General features: G+C 47.0%; 2 protein-coding genes across 7 annotated transcripts in view; both read left to right on the forward strand.

Annotated features, from left to right (window-relative positions):
* The window catches only part of Otud5 (OTU deubiquitinase 5), a 32,090-nt gene extending 22,591 nt beyond the window's left edge, over window positions 1–9,499 (forward strand). For 3 of the 6 annotated variants that reach the window (XM_050160781.1, XM_050160787.1, XM_050160785.1), the window contains 5 exons: window positions 89–237; window positions 4,889–5,092; window positions 6,408–6,609; window positions 6,692–6,805; window positions 7,078–9,499. In XM_050160781.1, coding sequence (XP_050016738.1) covers window positions 89–237; window positions 4,889–5,092; window positions 6,408–6,609; window positions 6,692–6,805; window positions 7,078–7,202 — 794 coding nt within the window. In that variant the 3' untranslated portion in view covers window positions 7,203–9,499. The remainder of the gene's footprint in view (window positions 1–88; window positions 238–4,888; window positions 5,093–6,407; window positions 6,610–6,691; window positions 6,806–7,077) is intronic. The other 3 variants (XM_050160783.1, XM_050160786.1, XM_050160784.1) reach the window with 2 other exon arrangements.
* A 151-nt stretch (window positions 9,500–9,650) lies between these two features.
* Pim2 (Pim-2 proto-oncogene, serine/threonine kinase) lies at window positions 9,651–16,797 on the forward strand. Its single transcript, XM_050160803.1, has 6 exons — window positions 9,651–11,845; window positions 11,975–12,084; window positions 12,937–12,987; window positions 14,631–15,003; window positions 15,441–15,617; window positions 15,712–16,797. Exons 1-6 carry the CDS (start codon window positions 11,473–11,475, stop codon window positions 15,873–15,875), a joined length of 1,248 nt encoding a protein of 415 aa, XP_050016760.1. The 5' UTR covers window positions 9,651–11,472; the 3' UTR covers window positions 15,876–16,797.
* The last annotated feature ends 225 nt before the right edge of the window (window positions 16,798–17,022 follow it).

Genomic DNA, 17,022 nt, shown 5'->3' on the forward strand with positions numbered 1-17,022 from the left:
AGTGGGTAGATGAGGGACTAATGGTACTTCATCAGAGCCAACCATACTGGGTCTCCTGTGGATGCTCCCTCCTTCTCTTTCTCTGCAGAACCTATCAACACATTCCATGGGATCCATCAAAATGAAGATGAACCCATCCGTGTCAGCTACCACCGGAATATCCACTATAATTCAGTGGTGAATCCTAACAAGGCCACTATTGGTGTAGGGCTCGGCCTGCCATCATTTAAACCAGGGGTAAGTGGGTCCCTGTGCCATGGGTATTTTACAGAGTGTTGGTTCTGCCCTTAGCCTACAAAATGTCCTCTCCTCTTTGGTCTCTCCTTAAGTCTCACCTGTATATAAAATAAGTTACTGTTGATCAGAACTCATTCTATGGTTTTGATTTGCTTGTCCATGAGTTGGCTCACTCATCTTATGCTTGTTGAGAGTGGCCTCTTAGGATACCTTGTCCTGGGTAGCCAGGCTTGCACAACTTCATAGCAGTTAGAGACAGTTGGGGTCACGGTCCTGGTGTGTAGCCTTGACCCACATACAGCTTACTGGAATGGACCCCGAGGCAGATTGTATAGGTCGGGCCAATACTGAAAGCACTTCCCATAGGCCTGAGACCTAGTAAGTGTCAGAAGATGGCATTTCATTTTCCCCCATCTCCTGGCAGAAATCATTCATTCTCATAGTCTCTCTCCTCTCATCTTCCCTATTCTTTCCTCCCTCCTTTCATCCTGTCCCTTGACCTTCCTTCTCCCACTTCTCCTAGATTGCTTTTCCTATTCCTAACCCTCCTTCCTCTCCTCCCCACCCCCTCTCCTCCCCACCCCCTCTCCTCTCCACCCCCTCTCCTCTCTACCCCCTCTCCTCCCTCTTCTCTGTCTTCCTTCTATCCCTTCCTGGGGATTTTGAAATCCTCTATTCAAGTCTCACTTCCTTGGAACAGAAGGTGGTCCTGCCTCATCTTAAGAAACACACTAGCATTAACATACCCTCCAACCCTGGGGTTGGGGGACCTGTTTTGCTTTTTAAAAAATTGTAGAAAAGGTTTAGATTTGCAGAATGATTGTGAGACTGTTAAGGTTTCCATATGTCACATTATGATGAACATTATTGGAGCACACGTGTCGTCATTAACAAATCAGTATTGATATATTAAGTAAAGACCACGCTTTATTCACATTTCCTCAGTTTCCTCCTGGTGAACCTTTTCTGTTCCGGGAATCCTACCGAGGACACTATCTAACATTTAATTGTTCCCTTTGACTTCTTCTGGCTTTAACAAATTTTAAAGAATTTCATTTTTTTTTTGGACCCACTCTATAGTTTTGTCTATTCTAGAATGCCATATATTGGGAATTATGCAATATGTATGTAGCTTTACCAGAATGACTCCACACACACACTTAATACTATTTAAGATTCATCTATAACTTTTCCTGGGTTGACTTTCCTTTTTAAAAAAAAATGGAATGTTTAAAAGTTTCTCTAATTAATAGACTTAATTGTTGAAATTTTTTTACATTTATCTATTTCAGGTAGGGGTGTATGAAGGTCAAAGAACAACTTCTAGGAGTCAGTTATGCCTATGAGGTTTAAACTCACTCAGATCATCAGGCTTGGCACAAGTGCCCTTACTCCCAGAACTATCTTGCCAACCTTCAGAATCGTTTTCTCAGTACACAGAGTTTCCATCTAGTTCCTTCCTCCCAAGCCACGAGACTCTGGTACATTTCTTATAGTGTTTGACGCAGTGGTAATACATTCCTATTAAGTTCCTGCCTCATTCCTTACTCTTGTTTTGATGACTTTGGGAATTTTTTATTATTTTTATTGACTTTGGGAATTTAAAGGAGTGCCATTTAAAGATATTACAGGGAAATTCTCTTTCTGAATGTTGTCATTATTTAAACCCAGATTTTGGGTTTGGGGAGGAAAGCACTAAGATTAAGTGCTGTTCTCAGAACAATATATCAAGTATATTTTAGGAGTAAGATCGTGACTGTTGATGTTGTCTTTGATCATCTGACAGAAGTAGGATTAAGTTTCCCACCTTTTGAATACTGTATTGTTAATGAAGGAAATCACACTTAAGGAATGAGGATTATAGCTATCTCCTTGAATTTATGTTAACCTAAATACAGAGTTACTGCTGATGTCTCCAGTTAAAATTCCTCCATCACAGGCCTCGTTCTTGCCCCCTTTCCAGTTTTGAGTAAAATTCCCACTTTAAAGTTGAGAAAACTTTACCCACCACCCACCAGTCATTTACATATACATCTATTAACTGGGGCAGGCTCATTAACTGGACCCCCTGGAGTCCAGTGATAAGCCCAGTTCTTTTTATGTTTAGTGTTACTGAGTCTATTCATTCCCTGAGTGCCTGAGGCCGCCACCTGCTTGTCCTTGCATACATTTGTAAGGTGGTTTTTGTCACTGGGAGCCTCACTTCTTAACTGATCTTTAAAAAGCGATTAGCATACATTAAGGATTAGTCTTTGTTTTGTAAAGTTCCTTGGGTTTTGACAGATGCATAACAACAAAGTGCATCTATTTTAGGCACCTAATCATTCAAATAGTTTTAGCCCCTGAAGGTTCCCCACTCTTTCTTTCCCCTTCAGCGACTGATCCTTTATTGACTCTGTTTTTCCCTATTTCAGAAAGTCACGTAATTGGAATCATAGTATGTAGCCTTTTCAAAATGCTGCTTTCAGGTAGCAGTATGCATTAAACTTCCATGTTTTTTCATGGCTTGTTAGCTATTTTCTTATCACTTACTGTTCCATTTGTGGAGGCACACAGTTTGTTTAATCATTCACCTATTGAAAGATATCCTTGGTTGCTTCCAGGTTTAGATGATTATTAATAAAGCTTCTGCAAACTGCTGTGTGCAGGTTTTTGTGGGAACTTAAATTTTATGTTTAGTTGTATTACAACTTGAAGCAGGATTTCAGAATTTAAAAACTATAGTGTGATTTGTAAGGAACTGCTAGGCTTTGTATGAAGTGGACTGATTTTGTGTGCGTGTGTGTTTATCACAATGAATGAAAGTTCACTTTCCCAGGAATTGATCTTCCTACTTGTTAAGTTGGGAGCGTAGACCCCAGCCCCTTGCATCTATCCCAGCCCCCAGGCCTGAGAGTTGTATTGATCTGGAATCCAAATCCCAGCAGGCCAGGTCCTGACCTCCCCCCCAAGGAGGGGTCAAACCCACTCCCACAGATTATTTAAGTGAACTCCCAAAAGAGGAACACGTGGTCTCTTTTCTTTCCTTCTGGTGGTCCTGTTTGTGGCCTCCCGGTTCCCCCTGGGGCCACCTGGGAGTGAAGGACTCCCATTAAACCTGGATATTTTTTAATTTGGCTTGATTGAGAATTTGCATCAGCAGAGAGTTCACGTTAGGAAAAATTCCTAACACTACTTTTTTGTATTTTAGCCATTTTTGGAAATTTTAGGTTTATTTGAATTGGTAACAGTGTGTTGAACACTGTTTTAGTGCTGTACCCCTGAGCTATACCCAGCCTGAGTGTCTCTTAACATATCCACTTACCATCTCTGTATCTCTTTCTCTGTGGTTAGATTGCTTACCTACTTTCATTTTTGTCATTTTGCAGTGCTGGGAATTGAATCCATGTTTTGTTGTTGTTGTGTTTCAATACAGGGTTTCTCTGTGGTTTTGGAGCCTGTCCTAGAACTCACTCTGTAGACCAGGCTGGCCTCAAGCTCACAGAGATCCGCCTGCCTCTGCCTCCCGAGTGCTTGGGATTAAAGGCGTGCGCCACCACCGCCCGGCTGAATCCACGTTTTATATATGCATTCTTTATCACTGAGCCAGACAGACTATAGCTGCCTAGTTTTAAATTGGCTCAATCTAACATTTCCATACATACATTACCCTAGTATGCTACATGACAGAAAAATATGTTGTACATGCATTTATGTATTTGTGTGTGTGTGTGTGTGTGTGAGGGGGGGGAGGGAGAGAGAGAGAGAGGCTTGCTAGGGCATGGTGGAACATGCCTCTAATCCTAGTACTCCAGAGGCAGAGAAAGGAGAATTGTGAATTCAAAGCTAATCTGGACTGCATACCAAAGCCATTGTTTTTGGGGAAAAAGAACATTAACTAAAACTTTATGAAGCAGTATTTACACTTAATCCCTGAAATATACTTTGGTGTTCTCTATTATTTCATTAGTGTCACATCGCTGGATGTGGTGGCTCACGCCTGTAATCCCAGCACTTGGGAGGCTGAAGCAGGAGGATTGCCATGAATTCCAGGCCAGCTTGGCCTACATAGTGAGTTCAAGATCAGACTGGGCCATGTAGCAAGACCCTGTCTCAACAAACAAACAAATAATGCTGTAGTGTCTTAAAACTTGACATGAAGTTCTCTCATACAGTGTCCTAGCACCCACACCATGCCAATACTGACCCTCCATCCCCTCACATAGCCACACCCAGCCTCATATATGCTTGACTCCTGCCTCCACTCCATGTCTGTCTGTACAGTTCACTTCTCTGTTCATCTCTTTCCTTTGCCCTGTGAATATTTGAGAAAGGCTTCAGCATTGTGAAATAGAGCCGTTACTAGGTGAGGCTTCTTTAAATTAAGGCCTAGACTGAAGAACCCCTTTAATCCCCAGACTTAGTGCTTCGCTTGAGGTGTCTTGGGGTTGGGCCAGCATTTCTGACCATAGGAATTCAGAATGTCAGGTCTTATAATCTAGGCCTGCTTTCCTCCAGTTACCAATCTGTACAATCTGCTGAGGAGTACTTTGTAAAAATAACTTTTCTTGTGTTGTTTTTACTAAGGCCTGTAAGCCTACCTTCCTGAGCCCATTCAGGCTCTTGCCCAGGTTCAGAGCATCACCCCACATCCCTGTTCCTCTCCTGGCAGTTTGCAGAACAGTCCCTGATGAAGAATGCCATAAAGACATCAGAGGAATCATGGATTGAACAACAAATGTTGGAAGACAAGAAACGAGCCACAGACTGGGAGGCCACAAATGAGGCCATAGAGGAGCAGGTGGCTCGAGAATCCTACCTGCAATGGCTGAGGGATCAGGAGAAACAGGCCCGCCAGGTCCGGGGACCCAGCCAGGTGGGTCATGGACTCTGTGACTGGCCTGACCAAGACCTGTTACTTCTTATCTTTTGGCCCCTAATGAACAGGGATAAAATATGGGAGAGGGAAGCTCCCAGCCCCATCGGTTACTCATCTCGTCTTTAGTCTTGGCATCGTACCTTGGAACTCTCAACACTTGCTTTTAAGAAGTAAAGGAGAGCAGCTTTTAAGAAACAAAGGAGAGCAGCCACCACTGCTGGTGGCACAAAGGAACAATGGGTAGCTACAAAGAGACCAGCTTTTTTTTTTTTTTTTTTGGAAACCCTTTGCATGCTGCCTTCTGTACTGAGGATGTAAAACCTTTTCCTTCACTGCCTTCAATGATCCTGTCTGTCGAGGAAGACAAGGCATTGTGGTGGGGCCAGTGACCCTGGCTGTACAAAACCAGGAGGAGTGGTGGTTTTAAGCAGTTGCTTTATTAGGGTGGGGAGGGGGAAGGCAGGCATCTGAGGAGGATTAGACGTTTGCAACAGCTAAACAATCTGTTCAGCGAGTATTTATTGTAGGCCTGTGCCAGGAAGGGAGGTCCTATTCCTAGTGCAGCAGGATATGTTTGTGGCCCTAGCAGGCAAGATCTCTGTCCTTAGGCTACTCGCTTTTTCAAAGTGAAATAAAATAATCATAATGAATAAATTAGTTGGAGGTATGGTAGATGAAAAATGGACAGTTGGTACAGGGGAAGAATGAGACTTGAGTGGGGCTGGTTTGAGTTCGCAGTATTAAACAGTTATGAGGTAGACCTCATCAGATGAGATGAGAAAGGGCTGTGTTGAGTATGTGGACAGAGCAAAGCCTGGGGTGGGGGTGCCATACTTGGTATAACTCAGACATAGCCTGGCGCTGAACAGAATGTACTGGGTGAAATCAAGGGAGTGGGACTAGGTTGGATAGGGGCTTGTGAACTCTGGAGAAGACTTTGATTTTGCTCTGAATGAGGCAGAAACAGTGAAAAGGAAAAAGGATTGGATGTGAGTTAGGATGTAGTAGGATCACCTGACTACTGAGTAAAACAGTCTAAGCTAGAAAGCAAGGGTAGAAGTAGGAGACCAGTGAGGAGCAGCCTACTAGGTAGTTCATGGTCGTGGTGTGGGGTCAGGATCTCTGGAAAAAAGAGTAGTGATTTTTCTCAGTAGCCTCCAAAGATTGGGTAGTGGTTAGGACTTTGCCTCTATTCCATTACGGCACCTTAAAGCTGTACTGTAGCCAGGACTCTGGAAGGGGTCTAAGCACTCTGGCACAGGAGGATCATAGCTGGGGTAGGTCCTTATCACGTTTTCCTTCCCTACTGCAGCCCCGGAAAGCCAGTGCCACATGCAGTTCAGCCACAGCTGCAGCCTCCAGTGGCCTGGAGGAATGGACTAGTCGGTCTCCAAGGCAACGAAGTTCAGCCTCGTCACCCGAGCACCCTGAACTGCATGCTGAGCTAGGCATTAAGCCCCCTTCCCCAAGCACTGTGTTAGCTCTTGCCAAACCTCCTTCACCCTGTGCACCAGGTCAGTGACTTGCTCTCAGGGTGCCTGCTTGGGCTAAGGCTCTGCTTGGTGGGCCCTACCTCAGACTGTTCATCTGCCTCAGGTACAAGCAGTCAGTTCTCATCAGGGGCTGACCGGGCCACATCTCCCCTAGTGTCCCTCTACCCTGCTCTGGAATGCCGGGCCCTCATCCAGCAGATGTCCCCCTCTGCCTTTGGTAAGCCTCCTTAGGGGATGGGCCAGCTGGAAGCTGGGAGAGCCTGGAGGATTTTTGAAGCTCCTGGGCATCTTCCCAAATGAGAGGCATGAGGGAAAATTTCAGGCCCAAAAGGTTTTCTCCACAGGGTTCTAGTGGGGTTTCACAGAGTTAAGGGAGCCAATGAGTGATTGGGACCTGGGTGGATTTTCCAGAGCCAGGGATTAGATAGGCATGAGGGAGAATGGGCTGAGGACCCCAGTCATCATTGTCCTCTTCTCTCTCCTGCCCAGCAGGTCTGAACGATTGGGATGATGACGAGATCTTAGCATCGGTGCTGGCAGTGTCCCAACAGGAATACCTAGACAGTATGAAGAAAAACAAAGTGCACAGAGACCCACCCCCAGACAAGAGTTGATGGAGACCCAGGGACTGGACACAATCCCCTGACCCCCACCCCCTCCACTCCTGCCCTTTGATGCCACCCAGCCTTCTTTGGCTTTCTTCCCTCTTGGCTTCCTTCGTTCATTTCCTCTTATCCTTCTTTTCCACTCCCCTCTGGCTGGCCCACTTATGCGCTCATCCATCTCATCCCTGCCACCACCACACTGGTCTCTGCCAGCTGATGTGCTCTGTTGCCCCCTGCACAGCACCATCTCAGCATTCCACAGGGGACTCTGGAAAGGGTGCCGAAGGTAGGCGAGAGGCACACAGAGACAGACCATGTGGCATCCAGGCAGCCCCCGAAAAGAGAGACACTGAGACAAAGGGAGTCTTCTGCTCGCCCTTCCCTACAGATCAGAAAAACTTGCCGCACCTCTGCATAGTGGTGACAGGAAAGGCGGGAGTGGGAAATTTTCCTTCCTAGTACCCCAAAAATCTGAGCCTTCCATATTAAATTTTTCTTTATGAAATGTACTTTTATCTTATAAAATCAAGAACCGTGTTCGTGGCAACACTGGCTCCTTGACGATGGTATCTCCGGTTTGGAGACAGTCAAGCTAGCCATGGGGCATGGTGGGCAGGCAAAGAGATGAATTTCTGCTGTCTTCTGGCCTCCAGCTCTTTGGAGGGGTTGAGGATATGAGCCAGAGGAACGTGGCAGGGTTGCAGTGGCAGACTGGCTTTGGACAATGAACCCTGACCTTGCTGCATTCCTTTTGCTTCCACCACTAGTCTGTTTGGACTCTTGAGGTGGGGGTATCTTTGGAGATCATGGCTGCTACTCAAGATTTGAGTTTAGGGAGTTGGAGCAGCCTCCACAGGTGGGGCGCCTGTGCCCTGCAGGTGTTGACAAGATCCACCATCTGTAATGTCCTTGGCACAATAAAACCAAATGTCAGTTTCCCTGAGCAACTCTGTTCTGTATGGGGCAGGGGTGGATGGGCCTCTGGGAAGCACAGAGTTTGGCTTGCCCTGAGTTCTTGTTCTCCAGTAGGTGCTGTCTGTAGGCTGGGGTTCATCTTTGATCTGTTTATTAAATTAACTTGCCAGGTGCAATGTATGTAGAGCCTAGGCAGTTGAAACTAACCTAGGCCACATAACCAGGATTCTGTTTAACAGAACCAGCAACAAGAAACCTCTTCTAGAACTGGGTCACGCCTTTGATCCCAGCACTGGGGAGTCAGAGGCAGGTGGATCTATGACTTTCAGGCCAGCCTGATCTACATAGTAGAGTTGCAGGCTGGCCGGGCTACACAATGAGATGCTTTTCTCAAAAATCATAAACTTCCTCAGTAGCAAATCTACTTTGAAGCCCTTACTCCCACCTAACCAAATTTCTAAATGGGAGCCTAGGGATAATTATGGACTGTGTTTGAGCTAAAGGCCATGACTAAATTTTGTTTGAATTTCCACTCTCAACCTTAATGTTCATTCTTGTGATAATCTATGAAGAAATAAAAACAGTTGATAACAAGCTACATGAGTTTAGTGAAAGTGACCAGAGGTGGCCCCTGCCTGACTGGGTTTCATAAGCTAGAGAATGAAGTGGCTAAATCATTTTTTATTGTTTTCTTCCAAATTCTATTGACACCTCTGTCCATCCCTCCTTGGGTTTGTAAAGCCCAGGTTGAGAAGGCTGGCTGACCTTGAGATTTTCTCAAAACAGTATTCTCCCCACCATGCCTCAGTGGGGTCCTTGCAGAAGGCTGTGTGTGGTGGCCCCACAGGTGAGGGTGTGGTTTGCCCAGTGGGCTGCTGCAAGGTATCTGAAATACATGGTCAAGCATGAGCACACCAAGGAGGTTGATTTAAAATCTATCTGCATTTTCTAGCTGTGTGGCTTTGGGCTCTCTTTGAGTTTAAAGTGCCCCATCTGCAACTACAGGGGTGATTAATGTCTGCTACCTCATGCTCTCTGATTTGTGAGTATTGACAGAGAATGTGTATGGTCAATAATGTACTACTGGGCACAGTACCTGGTACATTCTTAGAGCACAAATGTTTGGGGTTATTAACAGACTTTGGGTGGGGGTATTATCGTATTTTGTAAGTTTGTACCATTTGGCCTCAGCCTGCCTCTTGCTATTCTTGGCTTTTTCTTGCAATTTGCTCTAACCTATCTTCAGCTACCAACCTTATTTGTCTTTTAAAACAGAGGGGTCACCTGAGAAACCCCTGTGTGATCGATCTCATTCACATTCTCACTTCTGTCTACAACTACCCCAATAACTGTACTATAAATAAACTTCTGGGCTGGGGCTGTGATGCTTACTTATCTTGTTTGTGTGTGTCTTAAGATCTACCACTGCACTAAAGCCTGTCAGGTTCACAGTAGAACACCTAGTAATGTATGGATGAGTTAAGGGAAATGACATGTAACTGTTGTGCTTTGTGTGTATTGTCTGTCCTGTGACCACAGTGAATCTACCACTTCCGAGTATTTCAGTGTCTCTCACTGAGTGTATGTGTCTGTGTCCAATGAGGGCTTGTTTCCAGGTGTGTCAGATGGTGACTTGAGTGTGGGACTCTGCCTATGACAGTTTGTGTCTGGTATCTGAGAGAATTGCATGTTTGCGTGGGTCTGTCAGTGCCAGTGCATCTGTAGTTTGTCTGGATACTTTCAGTGATAAGACTGTGTTATCTGATAGTGTGTATGTGATTGGATCTATTTTTGTGACATTGCTTATCTATGTAGTGTTCATATCACTACATGCCTGCTCTGGAGCTGTGTGTGTGCACATGCGCGCACATGTGTAACATCTGTATATTCTTGTGACAGAATCTGGGTCCCTCATATCTGGGGCAATTTTTATGTATGTAAATGTGGGTATCTGGTGGTAATGGTGTGCTTGCAACAGGTTTGTCAGTTTCTGGTGGGACATAGGTATTAAATGGTCCCATGGGACAGTACAAGTAAAGTCGTATCATTGTGTTTCTGGGATCTTATTTTCTGGGTGTATCTTCATGTGCATCTAGGTCTAGAACAAGTCTGCCTAAATGTATCTGACTGTATCTTTCATGGTGGTTCTCCCTCCCTCTGTGTATGTCTGTGTGTGGGTGTGTGACTTCCACACACAACTGTAGGTCAGAAAACAACTTGTAGGGATCGCATACAGGTTGGCAGACTTGGGTAGCAAATACCCTTTCCCTCTGAGTCATCTCACCTGCAGTGCTTTTGGTTTTAAGTCACATTCTCACTATGTTCCCTAGTCTGACCACCGATTCATGGTGGTCCTCCTGACTCAGCATACAGAGGACTTGGGTTTCACATGTACCCTACATTGCCTAGCTTTCCATGTATCTTCGGAGTTGTGTGGCTGTCTTCCTGGACATGAGGCCCTCTGGATATTTACACAGACATGGCTGTTCACTTCTTCAGCCTTTCAGATCCTACCTCTTAAACAAGGACGTTGTAGTTCCCACAAGAACCAAGCCTTGTCATTATAGATTCTAGACCCCCTGACTGGGTCTAGTGCTAAGTCTAGCCAGGTTTGTGTAGGATAATGGCAATTAAAATCACCCTACAGGGGCCAAACTGCCATTGATGGCCCTGCTTCCCTTCTTGTCATGGTGGAGATAAATGTTTCCTTCCCTGAATAATGGAATAATGGACCAGCTCTTCTATAAGGGCCTGATTACAGTTTTGAGGCAAAGGATGCCTAAGCTTGGGTGAGAAACACCCTTGCATCATAGTACCATGCATAGCTCCAGGTTCTGATTGGGTTTTTTGGTTGTTGTTGTTGTTGGGGTTTTTTGTTTGTTTGTTTCCCGAGACAGGGTTTCTCTGAATAACAAGTCCTGACTGTCTCTAAACTCACTCTGTAGACCAGGCGGGTCTCGAACTCATAGAGATCCGCCTGCTTCTGCCTCTCGAGTGCTGGAATTAAGGTATGCGCCACAACCGCCAGGTTAGGCTTTGATTCTTAAAAGCTGGTTTGGCGTTGTCTCCTCACCGATCCAAAGCTGCAAAAGCGACGGCGGCAGCAAACCTGCATCCTAGGAAAGGAGGCTGCGCTTTCTTTTTTAAGTGTGTACACACACCCCACCACACTAACAACCAAAACAAACGGGGTTGTCGCAAAGGGATTCCCAAAACCTGTTCGTGAGTGCTTGTGCGCGAGCGCGTGTGTCTGTGTGTCTGCGCGCGCGCCCGCCCCCGCCCCCACATTTGCATACAGGCCCCGCCTCCGCGGAAGAACCTGGCATGTATTTGCATAAGGGACACTTGAAACGTTGGTGGTGGCATGCAAATAAGGACTGGCTCCGATTGGCCGGGGTACAGCAGGTGCCGTGTCCGGATTGATCAAAGCCAGGTGGGCGGGGCTGTCGCGCAGGGCGACTCTCCGGGAGGCGCGTGCCCCGGCTCAGTAGCGTTGGGGCTGGCGCGCGCGACGAATCTCAACGCCGCGCCGTCTGCGGGCGCTTCCGGGCCACCAGATTCCCTACCTTCCACCCTGGCGCCCCCCAGCCCTGGCTCTCCAGCCGCTCTGCCCCGGGCATCCACGCCCTGCGGGCTCAGCGGATTCAGCGGGCTCAATCTACGTAGCTCCTCCTCCATGTTGACCAAGCCTCTGCAGGGGCTTCCTTCGCCCCCTGTAACCCCCACGCAGCCTCCAGGTGAGCGCAATCTCCCCTGTCACAAGCAGATTGGGAGGACTGGAATGATGGGTGCCTGTGTGGGGGCGAGAGTCACGGCTGGGATCAGAGTACACCGCCACCCTGATTTCCTCGCCTCCGCTTGCGTAGGTGGCAAGAATCGGGCAGCTTTCGAGGCCGAATACCGACTTGGCCCCCTCCTGGGTAAGGGAGGCTTTGGCACCGTCTTCGCGGGACACCGCGTCACAGATAGACGTCAGGTATCCCCTAGAGGGGTTCTGGGAGGGTCAGGTGTTTTGGCGAAGGATGGTGGTGGGGGAACGGAGATGCCACTTGTTCCAGTGGGGAGCTTGCAAATGTGTAGTAGAATCATAAGGAGCAGGGTTGCTGTCTGAATCTATGTGTGAATGTGTGAGTGCGCACGTGTGTCTGCAGTCCAGGTGGGTATGGGGGTGGGCTGGAATTCTGGAAGACCGGGTATTTCTACTGGGAAGGGTGCAGATCTTCAGGACTGGACCCCAAGATCCATGGTATTTGCGTGCGTGCGTTCATGCGTGTGTGTTTGTGTGTGTGTGCGCGCGCGCGTGTGTACGTGTGGGGGGGGGAGTGGGGATTTTTTTGAGTAGGTGTTAAGAGTGGAGTCGTGAAAACAAGAATCCAGATACATAGTTGTTGTGTCCTGGAGATGGGTAGAATTAAGGAGGAGGGCTTGCGATGTCAAAAAACTTAGAATTTGAATGTGGGGATATGGGTCAATGGTGGGTCGTTTGTGCATCATTCACAAACACTGAGTTCAACACCAGCGTCACAGGGCGGGGGATGTAGGGAGACAGTGGGAAAGAGAAAACAAAAGAAAAAATACAGCTCCATTCTGGATTTCAGGGGGTCTTGATGCTTTCCCAACAAGAGCTCAGGAGTAAAGATGCTAGCTGGATGGACTTAACACGATTCTGGGGCCTTCAGAGTGCTGGATAGGCATCCAAGCTCCAGTGGGTGTGATACGTATGGGAACTAGAAATACTAGAGTGGAGAGACTGGAATTGGGCAGAGGGTCTAGACTGAGAAGAGTCTGGGATCACCGGCTGGCCCCCTTATCTCAGTATTTTTTCTAGGTGGCCATCAAAGTAATCTCCCGGAGCCGTGTGCTAGGCTGGTCCACCGTGGTGAGTGTCTTTGGTGTACGTCATGACCCGTGGACTCCATCACCGAACTCACCCCCTGATTTTTTCTAGGGGATGTATTCCCTGGGCCCTGAAACCGTGAGAACCTCACCAACCTGTGTTTACTGCCTTTATGTGATAGTTCTGATTTCACCTCAATTTGCCCAGAGCTCTGGATTCTCCTCTCAAACTCTCCTTTTGCATCTTTCTTCCAAACACTGCTTCTGGGGCTGTTCACAAGACATGCTGGTGGGGAAGGAGGGGCCTAGGTCACTGGTTGTCATGGTAATGCTGGCTGCTGCCTCTGCCACCAGGAGAAAGCTAACGGACATCAGGGCGGGTCTGGGCAAATTGTAGGTGAGAGCTCCCCCTGGCGGGCATTTCAGACAGTCTATGCCGGCCCTGGGACGGAGAAGGGAGGGCGAGCCTGCGCAGTAGCTGAAGAATTTGCGTCTCCCTGAGAAAACCTGTCTGTGACTGTGCAAGTTAGTGGGACTGTAATGGACCTCACCTGAGGCAACAAGATCCTTGGCACTGCCTGTATAGGTGTAGGGGGGTGGTGTTATTGAGTTGTGCTAGTTGAACTGACAAAACGTCGCGTTCATTGAATGTTTGCTCTGTGCCAGGTCCTTTGCAGTTAATCACTGTAAACTGTTTTTAACAAATGAAAGCCAGGATTGGTGGTGCATACCTGTAATCCCAACATTCAAGAGGCTGTGACACTAGGATTTCCGAGGATTTTTTTTTTCTTTCTTTCTTTCTTTTTAATTTATTTTCGAGACAGGGTTTCTCTGTAGTTTGTGGAACTAGCTCTTGTAGAGCAAGCTGGCCTGGAACTCACAGAGATCGGCCTGCCTCTACCTCCCGAGTGCTGGGATTAAAGGCGTGCGCCACCACCGCCCGCCGATTTCCGTGAATTTGAGGCCAGTTTGGGCTACATGGCAAGATCCTGTCTCAAAAATGAGACAAAGTTTAAAAGCCAGAGAACATCTATGCAGTGACATAATTATAGGCACTTTGCAAAGTACGACATTTATTCGAATTCAGTAGGTACTAGATCTCTTCTAACTGCTCTGTCCATCTCGCGTATTGAGTCCTTCAACACTTATACAATAATAGTAATTACTTTTCATTGCTAGCCTCTTTCCTATAAAGTACTTCCATTTAGAAACATTCATAGAGTTATCTAGTGTGCAGAAAAACTGCCCTGATCTGGATGTTGGCTAATAAGACAGGTAAATAGATCCCATGATAGTTCTTTTGCAGAGGGACTTAAATTTTAAATTTGAAAGCCAGGCATGGTGGTGCACACTTTAATCCCAGCACTCTGGAGGTAAAGGCAGGTGGATCTCTTGAGTTCCAGGCCAGCTTGGTCTATGTAGAGATCCTGTCTCAAACCCCCCCCCCCAAAGAAAACACTTTAACTTATTCAAATATTTACTGAGCTGCTACATGCCAGATGTATATGGCTTCTGCTCATTTCACTCTGATGGATTTGAGCCTTTGAAAGGATACTGAGAGGTCTGTAAAGGGAGATGGCTTGCCAAAGGTCAAAAACCAGTGCTCTGAAAATAAACTGCTATATTGACAGTAGAGCTCAGACTTACCATCTACCTTCTTTTTTTTCTTTTCACTTCCCACCCCAGTCAGACTCAGTGACTTGCCCACTTGAGGTAGCACTGCTGTGGAAGGTGGGTGAAGGCAACGGGCATCCAGGTGTGATACGCCTGCTTGACTGGTTTGAGACCCCAGAGGGCTTCATGCTGGTCCTTGAACGGCCTATGCCTGCCCAGGATCTTTTTGACTACATCACAGAGAAGGGCCCGCTGGGTGAAAGCCGTAGCCGCAGCTTCTTTACCCAAGTAGTGGCAGCTGTCCAGCACTGCCATGCTCGCGGAGTTGTCCATCGCGATATCAAGGATGAGAACATCCTGATAGACCTCTGCCGGGGTTGTATTAAACTCATTGATTTTGGTTCTGGGGCCCTGCTGCATGATGAACCATACACGGACTTTGATGGTAAGGATTCTTCCCTATAATTTATGCGGGGGAGGGGGCTGTTTTTAAGTCTTTAATTCTTCTGGCTTTTGAGCTTTATTGTTGGATTGTCCTTGTAGCCTTTGACCTGAATCGTACCCTTTAAGGTTATTGATTCTCAAGCCCAATTACAGTTTCTTAACCTTCTGGGCTCTTATTTTTTAGTGTGGGGATCTTGTTAGTGTTGGGTTTTTTGCTTGTTTGTTTGTTTGTTTTGCTTCTGGTAAGACAATCTTAGTGTTAACTTGGAAGTGCTCTTTTTAAGCTGTTCTGCTGCTGACAGGACTCTACTGTTAAATTTGAAGCACTACTCTCCAGCAAGGGATAGTCTCCTTTAATTTACAGTTCATACTTCTAGGGACACAGGGTTCGACAAAGGGCACCATCAGGGGAAGATCTAATTCTTGGCTTGTGTGCAGGGACAAGGGTGTATAGCCCTCCAGAGTGGATCTCTCGACATCAGTACCATGCCCTCCCAGCTACTGTCTGGTCACTGGGTGTCCTCCTCTATGACATGGTCTGTGGGGACATTCCCTTCGAGAGGGACCAGGAGATTCTGGAGGCTGAGCCCCACTTTCCTGCTCATGTCTCCCCAGGTGAGGCCCTCACTGACCCCACAGGCTTCCTTCCTCCCAGGACTGGGTACCCTTTGCTGACTGCTAATCTCCCTTGTGCTTCTTGACCCCACAGATTGCTGTGCCCTAATCCGCCGGTGCCTGGCCCCTAAACCCTGCTCCCGACCTTCACTGGAGGAGATTCTGCTGGACCCCTGGATGCAAACACCAGCTGAAGAAGCGCCCATCAATCCCTCCAAAGGAAGCACCACCCCCTTACCCTGGTCCCTGCTTCCCTAGGCCCAGCCAGGCTCTCTGGTTGGAATCCCATGGTCATGCTACAGGGATAGATGGACATCTGTTGACCTGGTTATACAGGTTGTTAAAGATCCAGTATTACTAAGGTCAGGGAATAAGGATCAGGGGTCAGAAGATAGCCAAGTCTGCCCAGTTCCTATCCCAATCCTGTGAAGGAGCTCTCCTCCCGGAACCTGTGGTCCCTTATTTGGGAGGGGGGAGTTACTTGTTTCTTGTTCTGTTAAGGATGTTTATTTGGTTGGATTCCTTCCCTTCTAGGCCCTATGATTCTTATTATGACATTGTAGTCCCTACACTGGCACCTCCTATACTACTACCACAAACTTAGACACTTAGTTTAAATGCTCTCACTCGGGCAAGGGTGCTTTCCTTAAATACCCCAGCAGCTCTTTAGCAAAAGGGCCCTTACCCTGGGATCTCAATTCAGTTGCTGCTTGCCTGCCTTAGCCCAGAAATGATTATTCTGGGGAAGGTAACACCCTATTAAGCCCTATTAATTAGTATCCCACTGCTTTTTTAATTTTAATTTTATTTTATTTTATTTTTTGGTGAGGGGACCCTATTGTTATCCCAAGTGCTCTTATTCTGGTGAGAAGAACCTTACTTCCATAATTTGGGAAGGAATGGGAGATGGACATCATCGGACACCACCAGAGACTAGGATGGGATGGTTTTGGGGGGATGGGATGGAGGAAATAAGTCTTACTGTTTGTTCTCCTGGGGTCCCCCCTCTCCAACTTTTGCTGCCTCCTCCTGAGCCAGGATTGTCCAGTGGTAAAGTGTAAATAATTATGTACTGGAGGTAGGAGAGCTGCAGCTGTGCCCTCCTGTCCCTTCTCCCCCTGCCTGGATTATTTAAAAAGCCATGTGTGGAAACCTATTTAATAAATAATGAAGTCACGAATGAATGGCCATTTATAGAGGAAGGCATTACTGGAGCATCTACTGCCTGTTGAGTTTAGATGGCTGGAGAAAAATTTCTGAAGAAAAACCAAGTCACAGAAGGGGGCCAGTCTCACCGCTTTTGTTTTGTTTTCAGATGGGGTCTTTCTGAAGCCCAAGCTAGCCTCAGACTTGGAGTGCTGGGATTTACTTGCACAAAAATAAATCCCAGGCTCCAACTGGAATT

This window comes from Alexandromys fortis, unplaced genomic scaffold (assembly GCF_014885135.2).
Source record: "Alexandromys fortis isolate MF-2015 unplaced genomic scaffold, M_Fortis_MF-2015_v1.1 scaffold_83, whole genome shotgun sequence".
NCBI classification, from domain to species: domain Eukaryota; kingdom Metazoa; phylum Chordata; class Mammalia; order Rodentia; family Cricetidae; genus Alexandromys; species Alexandromys fortis.

Bases quoted from the DNA above. Each gene is read 5' to 3' on its own strand.
- Pim2 (XM_050160803.1), top strand. From the start codon at position 11,473: ATGCAAATAAGGACTGGCTCCGATTGGCCGGGGTACAGCAGGTGCCGT. The intron at 11,846-11,974 runs GTGAGCGCAATC...CCGCTTGCGTAG, and splicing joins AACCCCCACGCAGCCTCCAG to GTGGCAAGAATCGGGCAGCT. The intron at 12,085-12,936 runs GTATCCCCTAGA...TATTTTTTCTAG, and splicing joins GCGTCACAGATAGACGTCAG to GTGGCCATCAAAGTAATCTC.